The 13,077-nt window shown below is 43.1% G+C and overlaps 1 protein-coding gene across 1 annotated transcript; it reads right to left on the bottom strand.

Moving 5' to 3' along the window:
* Positions 1-3,762: 3,762 nt before the first annotated feature.
* Positions 3,763-12,996, bottom strand: LOC115016732 (actin-related protein 2-B). The gene is made up of 9 exons (XM_029444779.1): positions 12,857-12,996; positions 10,643-10,753; positions 10,123-10,338; positions 9,904-9,976; positions 9,558-9,694; positions 9,248-9,397; positions 8,980-9,125; positions 8,493-8,625; positions 3,763-7,794 (listed from the first exon to the last, which is right to left on the bottom strand). The coding sequence occupies exons 1-9, from the start codon at positions 12,902-12,904 to the stop codon at positions 7,624-7,626; spliced, it is 1,185 nt and encodes a 394-aa protein (XP_029300639.1). The 5' UTR covers positions 12,905-12,996; the 3' UTR covers positions 3,763-7,623.
* Between the last annotated feature and the right edge of the window lie 81 nt (positions 12,997-13,077).

Raw genomic sequence — 13,077 nt, 5'->3', positions numbered from 1 at the left:
GCATTGCTGCAGAGGTTGCAGAAGTGGGATGTCAGCCTGTCAGTGCCCAGACCATACGCCGCACACTGCATCAAATCGGTTTGTATGGCCGTCGCCCCAGACAGAAGCCCCTTCTGAAACCGATGCATAAGAAAGCCCGCAAACAGTTTGCTGAAGACAATGAATCCAAGAACATGAGTTACTGGAACCATGTCCTGTGGTCTGATGAGACCAAAATAAACCTGTTTGGGTCAGATGGTGTCCGGCGTGTGTGGCGGCACCCTGGTGAGGAGTACCAAGACAAATGTGTTTTGCCTACAGTCAAGCATGGTGGTGGCAGCATCATGGTCTGGGGCTGCATGAGTGCTGCCGGCACTGGGGAGCTGCATTTCATTGAGGGACACATGAATTCCAATATATACTGTGACATCCTGCAGCAGAGCATGATCCCCTCTCTTCGGAAACTGGGCCGTAGGGCAGTTTTCCAACATGATAATGACCCTAAACACACCTCCAAGATGACAACGGCCTTGCTGAAGAAGCTGAAGGTTAAGGTGATGGACTGGCCAAGTATGTCTCCAGACCTAAACCCAATTGAGCACATGTGGGGCATCCTCAAGAGGAAGGTGGAGGAGTGCAAGGTGTCCAACATCCGTGCGCTCCGTGATGTCGTCGTGGAGGAGTGGAAGAAGATTCCAGAAGCAACCTGTGCAGCTCTGGTGAATTCCATGCCCAGGAGGGTTAAAGCAGTGCTAGATAACAATGGTGGTCACACAAAATATTGACACTTTGGGCACAATTAGGACATGTTCACTATGGGGTGTACTCACTTTTGTTGCCAGCTGTTTAGACATTAACAGCTGTGTACTGAGTAATTTTCAAAGGACAATAAATCTATACTGTTATTCAAGCAGCACACTGACTACTTTAAGTTATATCAAAGTTTCAGTAGGATAATGTTATCCCCTGAAAGGATATAACAGAATATTTGCAAAAATCTAAAGGGTGTACTCACTTTTGAGATATACTGTAAGTCAGGCCTTAAAACTGGATAGAAATCCATTTATAACTTCTGCCAGACAAACACCACGCTGACGCATTTACAGCCGACTAAACGGACCGTTGCCTCGATGAACATAACAGATTTCTCTGTTGGAAACATTTGGGATATTGTAATATTGTTTTTAGACATTTTAATGCAGAAAAAGTCAAATATTATACCTTTGAATTACATTTTGAATGCAGATATTTAACCTGTAGAAAGGTATTGTTGCAGAGTGGTATTGCTACTTGCTATTGCTGAGTCAGAACTGCCAGAGGTCAGGTTGCATTGTGGGTAATGTAGGCGCCAGGAGGAAGCACGCATGGATTCCGTTTTTCTTCTTATCTGTCCATCATGAGTCCGATAGTGTCATATAAGGTCAAAGCTAAAAACAAATGTTGACAAAATAATCACATCATCTGATGCGTGTTGGATGATTTTATATCTGAGCTGAAACACTCATAAGTGTCAGACAGCAGGACAGTCAGATCAGAGCTCGTGTTCGTTTAGAGCTGCAGAGAACAGCACACACACACACACACACACACACACACACACACGCTGGTGTGTTTGCAGGGTTGGTGGTCTATCACAGTCACATTTGTTTCAGATTTCATCCGCGTAAACAAAGCGAGGCAGGCAGACTCACTGGGGCCTCAGTAAATCAGGCCCAGACGAGCGACCCGGCCCGCTGGATTCCTCACACTCTGCTCTGGAGGCCCAACACACACACACACACACACACACACACACTGAGCACACAGGGTCTGATTTCCCAGCCTCGTACATGGTGATTGGGTTGTTGTTTCATTGTTTTTCTCAAGTCAAGTCAACAACGACGCTTGTTTTCTGCTTCGTGGTCTTCAGTTCAGACACTGGATGTGTGTGCGTGTGTGTGTGTGTGTGTGTGTGTGTGTGTGTGTGTGTGTGTGTGTGTGTGTGTGTGTGTGTGTGTGTGTGTGTGTGTGTGTGTTGGTGGAAGGACTCAAATCTTACAAGTAAAAGTGCAGCATTTGAAATGTTACATAAAAGTACAAAACTATTAGCAGCAAAATGTAGAAGGTAAAGAAGGAACTTAGTGGAAACAAAGTGGAATCAACCAAACTTTGAATTTATTAACTGAATAAAAGAAAGCAAAGCACAAAGTGCTTCCTGGTTCGCCTGCAGCGCAACACAGCAGACACTACGACGCCTCAAACCCAGAGGTGGGAAGTACAGGTTTGAGTTATTTGTACTTTACTTTAGTGTTTCCATGTTCTGCTACTTTACTCAGATTCAGATTCTTAAAACAAAATGTACCTCAACTAATAAATATGATGTAATATTATCGGTCAAGACACGTAGCAGTATATACAGGAAAGGAGATTAGCCCCTGATTAATATGCTGTATATGATTCTGCATGATGAGTACTTTGACTTTCAGTATATTTTGATGCTGATACTTTTGTACTTTTACTTGAGTACGATGTTGAAAGCAGGTACTTTTACTTGTAAAGAGTATTTTTACACTGTAGTGTTACTAAACTTCATTCCTCTGTCAAAGCCTAAACAGAACTACACATTCATGAGAAAGCTGCAGGACGTTGTCCCTCCCACAAAGCTCCAAGTTGTATCCCTGCAAAAACACTGAAGACTTCATAACAATCAATCATATGCATCATATCATTGGAATATTATCACTGATGCAATCACACGAGCAGGACTTTAACACCACAGCTGCTTTAAGGTGGAGCTTCGACTACGTTATACTCTGTTGGTTAGTTTGACCTCTTAACGGCCTCGACAGCATATTTTATAAGTTTATTTTTTCAGTTTTTATCTTTCTCATTCATGGAGGTGCAGTGGAAACAGGTGAGTTTTCAGTCTGCAGGTGTGAAGACTGTCTGCTGACCGGACATCACTGGGGAGCTCGTTCCACCATTTTGGAGCCAGGATAGCAAACACGCGTTTTTATTTAAGGGGTATCTGGGTCCCACTCGCAGTGAGCCGATTAGCCGATGCGGAGCGAAGTGAGCGAGCTGGAGTGTCTGGTTTGTGTCTGGCTGTAGGAAGGACCTGATCCACGCACAGCACGGTGGACCAGCAACACAGTCTGGAAGCAGATTCGGGGGCAGCTACTGGTGACCAGTGAAGGTCTCAGTCATTTCCTAAAACATCTGGTCTCTGTAGTTTTTAATCAAACAGGAAGAAATACTGCATTTTCTGCGGCGGATTAATCCACAGGCGGTGCTCGAGTGAGTATTTGTGGCAGCAGGACGGTGTGTGTGTGTGTGTGTGTGTGTGTGTGTGTGTGTGTGTTGATAATGAAGGAACACGTCAGAGCAGCAGTGAAGCTCACTGATGTGTTTTTAAGTTTAACAACAATGCAGCTCTGAGGCGCAGAGGGAGAAGAGTTTGTTGACAATAATAAAAACAGAATATCTCCAGACCCCTTTACAAACAGTGAAATCAGTACGTGAAGGTGAGCTGATCCAGGTGAGCTGATCCAGGTGAGCTGATCCAGGTGAGCTGATCCAGGTGAGCTGATCCAGGCCAGGTGAGCTGATCCAGGTGAGCTGATCCAGGTGAGCTGATGGAGTCGCTCTGGTGTGGGAACACCTCAGCGAGCTCTCATCCAAAGCAGCCACGACGCTGTCTCACTGCATCCAAACTCTGTCCGGGAAGGACGCGCTTGTTTCCAGCCCTTTAATCCCGTCACCGTGATTTAAGACAACAGACATTAAGACACAGCGACACCGAGCGTCTATAAATCACTTTGCTTTATTTAAATCAGCGGTTGGCAGTTATGCTATAAACAAAACATAAAAAGGACGACCAAAAATAATATCCGTCAAGAATAACTGTACTTGGCACTTGATGACCGTGTTTGTCAAGAGGAAATTATACATTTATATTTGTGAGCAAAGTTCCTCCAATATACACAAAAGAACCGAGAAGGAAAACCACAAATACCAGCTTTTACGTGGTCTCCGTTTCCTGACACCAGATTCTTATTAATATTACAAATAATATTTCAGTAACCCACACAAATCACCTCCTCCCGTAACCCCAAAGCCACAACTTCACCTTCAGTAGAGCCGAGACCGAGAAGGAGAGGGGGGGGGGGGTCTTTAAGATTCAAGATTAGAGGAATGCAAACGGGAAACACTGACTTCACTCTTAAGTTCTCTCCATATCCTGACAGACGGCACGTTTAAGGTTTTAGATGCACAAACATCCCAGAATGATCTTATTGGTCGAACAGAGTTTGTGTTCAGAGCTCAACTTTAACACAAATGGGTCCTGATCGCTAACTGAAGCTGAGGCTCATGGGTAATGTAGTACAATGTTCGGACGAGATTATTTTTCTAACTAAAGGCCAAAATATTACTTTTTATCTCATGTCGGTAAAAATATATACTTATAATATACTTATGTAATATTTGATATTATTGTTGGCTAAAATGTTGCCGAGTTGACACATTACGCAGAAACGTGGCGGACCAAAGTAAATGTCGGGTTGTTGGAAAGCAACGTTTTATTAATTCACGTATTGCAGACCAATGTTTTGCCCACGTCATGTGTAATATGGCATTCGGCTGTAAACGTTAGTTCATGTCCACAGTGACCCGGATTACTTAGAAAAGTGCTTTATTAGCATTAACCTGGATAACGAGTCAGTAAAGAAATATTGCTCGTGGTTTTAGAGAATGGAAATAACAACGTGTTGTCGAAACGCTCCGAGCAACAAATTACACCAAGTTGTTTCAACATTACGACTTCTTGCCTCTTTTTATCAAAAGTTTATTTATTTTTTGCTCCGCCCACTCTTTTCTCAACCAATGAGATCGTTTATGGTTCCAGAAATGTTTGCATCACCTGACTCTGTTCCGACTTCACTATCTACGCCTCCTTTCTTCCTTCTAAACCAAAACAGGGAATTATTTCCTGACATTTCCTTCTTAAAAACAAGATATGCTTCATTTTTCCACCCCATCTGATCCAGAACCAGCCAATCAAATTGATCGCCACACTTTAAAGTTGTGGTTGGATAGCGATGGCTGAACCGTGATCAGCTGTTGAGGGCAGAAGGCTTCACTGTGACCACAGTGAACATGGGGAATGATACAGGTCAACAAACAGCTGCACAATCAGACGTATCAACAGTCCATCAGAGAAACAAAAAGCACATCAATGATCAGGAACATAAAAAGAACACGTTTAAAAAAAACAAAAAGCTGAGCTAATGGAGCCTCCGTGTTGTTAGCATGGTGCTGTTAGCATGGTGCTGTTAGCATGGTGCTGTTAGCATGGTGCAGTGAGCGGATCAGAAAACTTGTTATGAAAGGTCAAAACTTCTTGTTAACGACCTGTAAAGTTTGGAAAATCATGTGAAACGTTTGTAAAGTAACAAAACACGCAAGTTTGTTTGAGCGAGAAAGACCCCCTCCATTACAGTCGATAGAAATCATGTAAAAAATAAAAAATGCTGCAAGAATTCTTGAGCACTCTGTGGACCGATTACTTTTTAATATTGATCATTTTCTCGATCAATCAAATAAATGTTTGGTCTATAAAACTGATAAATGTCCATCACAGTTTCAGAGGTCTCTTCCAAAACGTATGAATTAATCTTTAAATAGTTGCTAATTCATTTCCATCCACTAATCTCTGCAGCTCCTGCAGGCCTCTCACATGCTCGTGCACGGTTTAAAAAAAGTACTTTGATTTGATAAAGTGTCAAAATAACACAAGAGGAAATGATCTCATGTTCAAAAAGCAGCGCGTTAGAGTCGAGTGTACGCTCAGCCAGTCTGCACAGACTCATGGAAGACGTCTTTCTGTCAGGGTAACTCGTGTTCTTTGTTGCTTTACAACCTTCCAAACATCTTTCCCACTTTACAGGTTGCAGAAAAAGACCAATGAGTTCATACTTTTACTTCCTGTAACTCACTTTAAGAGCTGCTCGGTGACTGAACTGTCGTGACGCAAGACGTTGATATGTAGTCCGACAGAGCAGACAGGACTGACTAATGACTTGAGGCTTTGCAAGCGTGGAGGAATGAAAACCGCGCTCTCATAAATCCTCTATGATCTGCAACAGCTGATTTCTGTTGGTGGTAAACTGGATGCAGAGACAAATCAAAGTCGTTAAAAAGCTTCAGCTCTTCTCACCACCACACATCAAACCCTCCGACGCTCCACAAAACTCAAAGACTGAGGAACTTCAAGTTCCCTGAAGAGCTTTCCCACGTATTCATCTCACAACTTCATACTTAAATCTCGTGGAACATTTGAACTTCTGCGCTCGAGAAGCAAGCGAATACCCGACAAAGAGAAGCCACAAAGATAGACAAACGAGGTGCCGAGTTAAACATGGCTGCCTGCCCTCCCGCACCTTCAGCACAGTGAGTCATTCCCAAACATTAAACAGGAAATGTGAGGGGGGAGGGGAGAATGTTATTTGATGATCAGTGTGTAAAAAGACGCAGCATGTGTTCAGATATCTGATCTCTGTAATGCTCCACACTGCTGTGAGCGTTACGTTTAATGCCGACGTTTGCTTTGACAGATTAGGTAGCACATTTTTAACATGGCGGGGGGGTCTCGTTTTGGAAAGGAACTCCAATGCATCACTAATAATAATAATAATAAAAAATAATAATCATCGTCTTCAACAGCCAGGAGCTCATTCTGGCCTCCTGTGAAAGGCACTCGACCCAAAAATACTCACACATGAGCTGCTCCAAAAAGAAAAATGAGAATATCTCCACTTCATTAAAGTAAACAGGAAAGTTTGAAGAGCCGGCATGTTGATGCCGTTTAGAATCATTTCTTTAAAGTGATAGTTCGACATTTTGGAAATTACGCATATTTGCTTTCTTGGCACGAGTGAGATGAGAACGCTCATGTCTGTACAGCGAAGACGAAGCTACAGCCAGCGGCCGGTTAGCTTAGCATAAAGAGCGGAACCAGAGGGCTCCGCCTGAAGGCAGCGGCACCCAGCGGCACACTGTTGATGCAACTACTTCAATCATGTTACAAAATAATTTGAGGCGACTCAAATGAGAATCTTCTCTCGTCTACTTTCTGGTCGCTGGACTGAAAGTGTGTTTATAAATCACATCCTGGCTCTCAGCGACAACAAGACTCCTGGAAGTGTCATTGCTTGCAGAGAAGTGAAACTTGCAGCTCGTGTTACTTTGTAAATGTAAAAGTGGCCAGGCTAGCTGTTTCCCCCTGCTTCCAGTCTTTACGCTAAGCTAAGCTAACAGTCTCGTGGCTTCAGCTTCATGTTGAATGCACAGATACGAGAGTGGCATCGCTCTGATCATCTAAAAATGTTAAACTAGTCCTTTAAATGGAGAACTTAACGGCACGACCTCGTGCATCTCTAAACATAATTCTCACTATTTTCTTTGTCGTGGGAAAATATTCAAGAACTCTCTTTACACCCTGCCTCTCCCTTCCTCCCTCCTCCCCCGTTTGCTTTTCAAAATGAGTGTGAATCGACGAGTGTGACCATCCAGACACATCGAGGTAAGCGATGCTTGGATATCAGCTGAGGGGGTAGATGGAGGGACGGTGGGAGGGAGCGGGAAGAGTTTTTATTGGTTTGTGTTTTATCTGACGGTGACTCCGAGCTTCTCCAGCACGCGCGTCCCTTTCTCCTGGTACTCCTCCCGCGTCAGCCAGAAGTTGTCCTTGTCCTTCATGATGTCAGCCAGCACAGCGCCACCCAGGAACACCATGTGTTTACGCCGAGGGGGGTCCTCGATCCTGATCTTGAATTTCTGTTGAGATGAGGCGGAAAGAGGAGCAGAGAGTGTCAAGAGAGACAAGAAGGAGATAAACACGCGTTGAAGCCCCCGCCGCCCTGTGAGGTCCTTAAAATAGACTTGAGATCGTCTTTTAATTACAGGTTGGAGGATTTCCCCGAGCGGCAGAGCGGGCTTTCTCTCCAGGAACAATCAGATGTTATGTTTTCAGCTCGTCATCCTGGGACTGTGACAGAGATGTTTCTGAGATGTTGGCAGGAACTAGACTGTGGCTTCAGTGCCCCCCAGTGGTGAAGACGAGCACTGCACAAGAGAGCTCTGATATATATTTTTCTACAATTCTGTAACTAATCAACCTGATAAACTGAAATTATACTTTTAAAATAAGCTGAAAATCAACATTTGAAAGATACAATGCTTCGATCTCTATCATGTCTGTCTGTGATGTAAGGCTTCATCTACAGCCTGATGCTGCACTGACTCTCGTCGAGCCACTACCTCTGTAGTAAACATCTCCACAATACGATGTATAAAATACTTTTCCACATAACAAGGAGTAAATTCCTTCAGAGGGAGCAAACCTAACGGTGCAGGCAGCCATTGATCTGCTGGGGACGGTTGATTATTCAAGTTGATCTCATTATTTTAACAAGTCAGGTGACCGGTGACGTCTCCCCTCGAGGTCGCACGCTTTGGTTTTCACTTGTACTCACCGACAGCTTGTCCACGTCTCCCTTCAGCACTCGCTCCAGGTACAACTGCTTCAGTTCGCGCTCCAGGCGGGAAGGCAGGCCGGGGTACATGGTGGAGCCTCCAGACAGGACGATGTGCTTGTAAAACTCAGACCTGATGAGAGAAACACAAACAAGTGATGTGTTTGTGTGACCGTCCCTCCAACAATGCTCGTCTGTGCAAACGTTATTATTATCAGCCTTTAATATTTCATACTCAGTAACATTTTAATATTTTTAAATAAAATACATTTGTGCGCATCTTATTGTGTAATAAAATGTGTTAGTTTGTGCTTCGAGATATCAAGGCAGGTTCATTTATACCGCACAACAAGGCGTTTCAGAGTGCAAGAGACAACATAATAAAATGTTTTGAACACAAAGATCAAACAGAAAGCATGCGACTCACTGAAACTTTCACCGAGTGTTTGTATTAAATACGAAAGACGAGCACTTCCTGCCAGCTCACCTGGTGTCGATATCTGCGGCCTGGATGGTGTTAAAGAGCAGCTCGGCCACCCCCACCCCCTCCACGTTGATGAGGTGAGGTTGGAACAGAGCCTCGGGGGCTTCGAACCTCTCTCCTCCCACCTTGATCAACCTGCCGTCCGGGAGCTGAGGACACACAACAACATCTCTGCCTTCAGAAATGTAACGGCGTTTTAATCCTGTGAAATGTTCTCTAGCTGTGGCGTCATTTATCAGAGGAGGAACAGACGATTATTAACACGACTGACCGTGTACGACTCCACCAGCACGGTGGTCTCCAGCGCCAGCTTCTGCTCCTGCTCGATGTTGTAACCGACGTAGCACAGCTTCTCCTTCATCATCCTCACCGTCTCAAAGTCCGCCGAATGGTTGAAGGCGTAACCTCGCAGCAGCAGCAGCTGGTTGGCAGACGAACGGCACAGGTCAGATTCCATCATTGAGTAATACAAATACATTCATTCAACATTAACAACAGAATCCATCCAACTGAGAGGTGTAGCATATCAAGATGCAGCTGAACCAGCATGAACATTGAGGGAAATATAAAGCCTCCTGTACCTTGATGAGGTAGCGTGTTATGTCCCTCCCTGCGATGTCAAGACGGCGGGTCAGGTGGGGCAGCGAGAAGCCCTCGTACACCGGACAGATGTGAGTGACGCCGTCACCAGAGTCGACCACCACTCCGGTCAGCAGTCCTAAAACAAAGAAGTGCCAAGTTGTGCATCACCCAGTACTCCTGGTGTCATCAATAACTGCCCATCAAGATTGCTCCACAGCGCCACTTGTGGTCAAACGATGTAGTTTCACTCTAGTATTAGCATTCAGCCAACACATGGATTTGCTGAGAGAATTCAGGATTTTCTAGTTTAGCGGTGATCAGGAGCGTGAGCGGAGACAAACAAACCTTGAGCGTAGAGAGTGAGGACGGCCTGGATGGCGATATAAACTCCTGTGAACTGGTACGTTTCAAACATCACCTGGCAGGAGAAAACCAGGAAGTACAAGTTAACTACAATAGCATGACACAGATTTGACTGTCCTGACAACGAGGGACACGTAACGCTGCTTCAGTCTCTCAGGCCAAAACATCTGGAACTTCACACATGATCGTGCCACAGCCCACCTCTATAATCTTCTCTCTGTTCTTGATGGGGTTCATGGGCGGCTCGGTCAGAAGGATCTTGCAGTCGCGTGAGTTGATGTTGAGTTTCTCGGGGCCGAAGGTGTAGTCCCACAGGTGCTTCATGTCATCCCAGCTCCTGACGATGCCATTCTCCATGGGGTAGTTCACCTCCAACATGGAGCGCAGCTCGCTGGCTTCATCCCCCACCATCAGGTCCTGCGAGAGGTCAAAGGTCAACAGTTCAGCAGAATAGGACACTTTGGACCAGTGGATGTTGGCTCTTTACCTTCGCTTCACTATTTTGGCTGGTGTTTCTGTTACAGTGGCTCACAGCCACAAGGTTTACATGTTAGCACCTGGTTTATCAAAGTATTTCCATCTCGTCTGACTAAAGAGAAGCAAATCCTTGAAATTAGGTGCTGCAGTGTTTGGTTAAAATCTTAGAACTTCATACGTTTCACTTTCCAACACCCGTTCTAACACAAAGAATTACTTGTAGTTGCAAGGATTTCAATGTTACCTTTATTTCAATGTTGCCAACTTTCGCTGTGGAGCGGATGATTGGCCGGCCAACCAACGCTGGGAAAATGTGTTCGGGGAAGTTGGAGCCCGCAAAGCCACACTTGACAAACTAGGACGGGAATGAAAGAAGAAAAGAAGGGAAAACATGCGTTACACTATTTAAATAACACGGTAAAGTACAACGCATGATCAGTGAGTAACATGTGTTAATAGAGAAAAATCCTGTTGGGTTTCCAGACAGACGTAATTACACCGAGTCAGACTGTGAACCACAATGTATACGAGAATATCATATCCACAAACAATAAACAAGAGACAGTTTGTCCTAAAATAGAAATTGTTTCTACATGAGATTGCTTCGAACAAGGTCTGTAGATTATCTATCTGGTCATGATTTCTGGAAAGAGACATTGCTGTTGACTCTTTTCAAATGTATTTTTGGCGCTTTGAGCACCACAAGCCGAGTGTACAGTAGTTTCATTATATGAGAGAAGACAGACATCTCTACACTCAGCAGCTCATACAAAAACAATCTAGATTGATAAATAGCACTAACTATATATATATATATATATATATATATATATATAAAATATATAATATATTATATATTATATATATATATATAAAATATATAATATATTATATATATATATAAAATATATAATATATAATATATTATATATATATATATATATATATATAATATATTATATATAATATATATAAAATATATATATATATATATATATATATATATATATATATATATATATATATATATAGTGAATTTAGGGACAGTTGACCTCAAAATAAAACGTATAACTATATATACGTTTTATTTGAGGTCAACTGTCCCTAAATTGACGATTGGCGGTTTATGAATTGATCTGAGCATGCCTCCATCTTTTACTTACAAACCAAACCCAGCCTGTACAAACCATAGCTTCCTGCTGTTTATTTATTTGACAGTTAGAAGCTCATTGTTACTAAGATGTAATATCAGTCCTAGTTTTCAGAACCCTCTCCATCAACACGCGTTGATAAAACAAGTAATAAAAACTACTTCATCTGTGCAATGTTTCAAAATGACATCCTGAAATGCTTTTGTTTTGAGCGCATGTAGGAAGTGCAGTAGCATCAGCACTGTACTTCAGTCAATGACCAGTTTACTGCACAATGAGTACTTTTACTTCTCATACTTTAAGTACATTGTGCTGATAATACTTGCATACCTTTACTTAAGTAAGGTTTTGAATGCAGGACTTTTACTTGTAGTGGAGTATTTGAATAGTTTCCCTTCAGTAAAGAATATGAACACTTCCTCTACGACTGTGTACAACTGAGAATGTTTCCTTACATGGAAGAAGTGCCTCCACTTCCGCAACGACTGCGTCTCGCTTTAAGTGGGTGGTTTATTTGAATACATGTTGCATTTTTAAAAGCTACTACAGACATACACGACCTTTTTAAGACATGATAATAACTGTGCTGTGTGTGTGATCAAATACTGCACTTTTTAACGAGGGCGGGGCCGTTTGAATTGGCAACTGAGCTAACCTACAGTAGGTAGCCTAACCTAGCTAACTGGAGAAATAAATATAAGGAAAATGGTGATTCTGTCAAAAAAAAGTATATTTTTATCTCCAACTTGTTCAGATGGTACTTAGTGGTGTTGCTTCCCATTCTGAATATCTAATAAGCAAAGCTAAGGACACGACGCTAGCTAACTTGGCTAACGTTAACTGAGCATGTACGGAAATCACATTCATTTACGTTAAATGTAAACTGCTCAATAATCCGACAGGTAAATGCTGTGTTCACTTGAACGGATGATCTGTTTAGCACTGTCAGTGCATAACGTTACCGTAACCAAAGTTACTAACCAAAAGCTAATTAAAAAAGCCAAACTAAACGTTAGCTACACGCTTCAACAAGACTCGTAAGATACTTTCTTGGCTAAACCACGGTGTGATATTGATATACATAAACAGCAGCCAGGCAAACAGATCTGTCTGCTGCAGATGAATGAGCTGAATCCAGCTGACAGACACATTCCTCACACAACCCACCCAGACAAGCTAACGCGTTAGCCTGTTAGCTCTCGATTACTTCCTGTTTCCAGTTTTCTCTCCGTTTTCGTATCAAACTGCCGGATCACGGAGAGCGACACGGAGTGAGACTTAACGGCGCCGCCTTTTCTCAAACTTACCCCGGTTCCATTGTCACAAACAACGACTTTTCTCCCTTGACTGTCCATTTTTGTTCCCTGAATCCAGCAGCAGCAGCCTCCTGCCTGCAGTCTAACGTCAAGCTAACCAACCGCCGGAAGCAACACACCTAACACTTCAGGTGTGATACCTTCAGAATAAAAGCGCCAAAGTAAAAGTACTAATAAAATACTGTAAAAATACTAGACTACAGGTAAAAGCC

Source organism: Cottoperca gobio, chromosome 1 (genome assembly GCF_900634415.1).
Source record: "Cottoperca gobio chromosome 1, fCotGob3.1, whole genome shotgun sequence".
NCBI classification, from domain to species: Eukaryota; Metazoa; Chordata; class Actinopteri; order Perciformes; family Bovichtidae; genus Cottoperca; species Cottoperca gobio.
The sequence above is the reverse complement of the archived record's forward strand: the minus strand, read 5'-3'. Positions and strand labels throughout refer to the sequence as shown.

What these genes read in the sequence shown, in the direction of transcription:
- LOC115016732 (XM_029444779.1), bottom strand. Translation starts at nt 12,904, where the DNA reads ATGGACAGTCAAGGGAGAAAAGTCGTTGTTTGTGACAATGGAACCGGG. An exon ending in TTGGCAACATTGAAATAAAG is followed by an intron (nt 10,339 to 10,642) that starts GTAACATTGAAA and finishes GACCTCTCGCAG; the next exon opens with GACCTGATGGTGGGGGATGA. An exon ending in GAGACGTGGACAAGCTGTCG is followed by an intron (nt 7,795 to 8,492) that starts GTGAGTACAAGT and finishes TCATCTCAACAG; the next exon opens with AAATTCAAGATCAGGATCGA.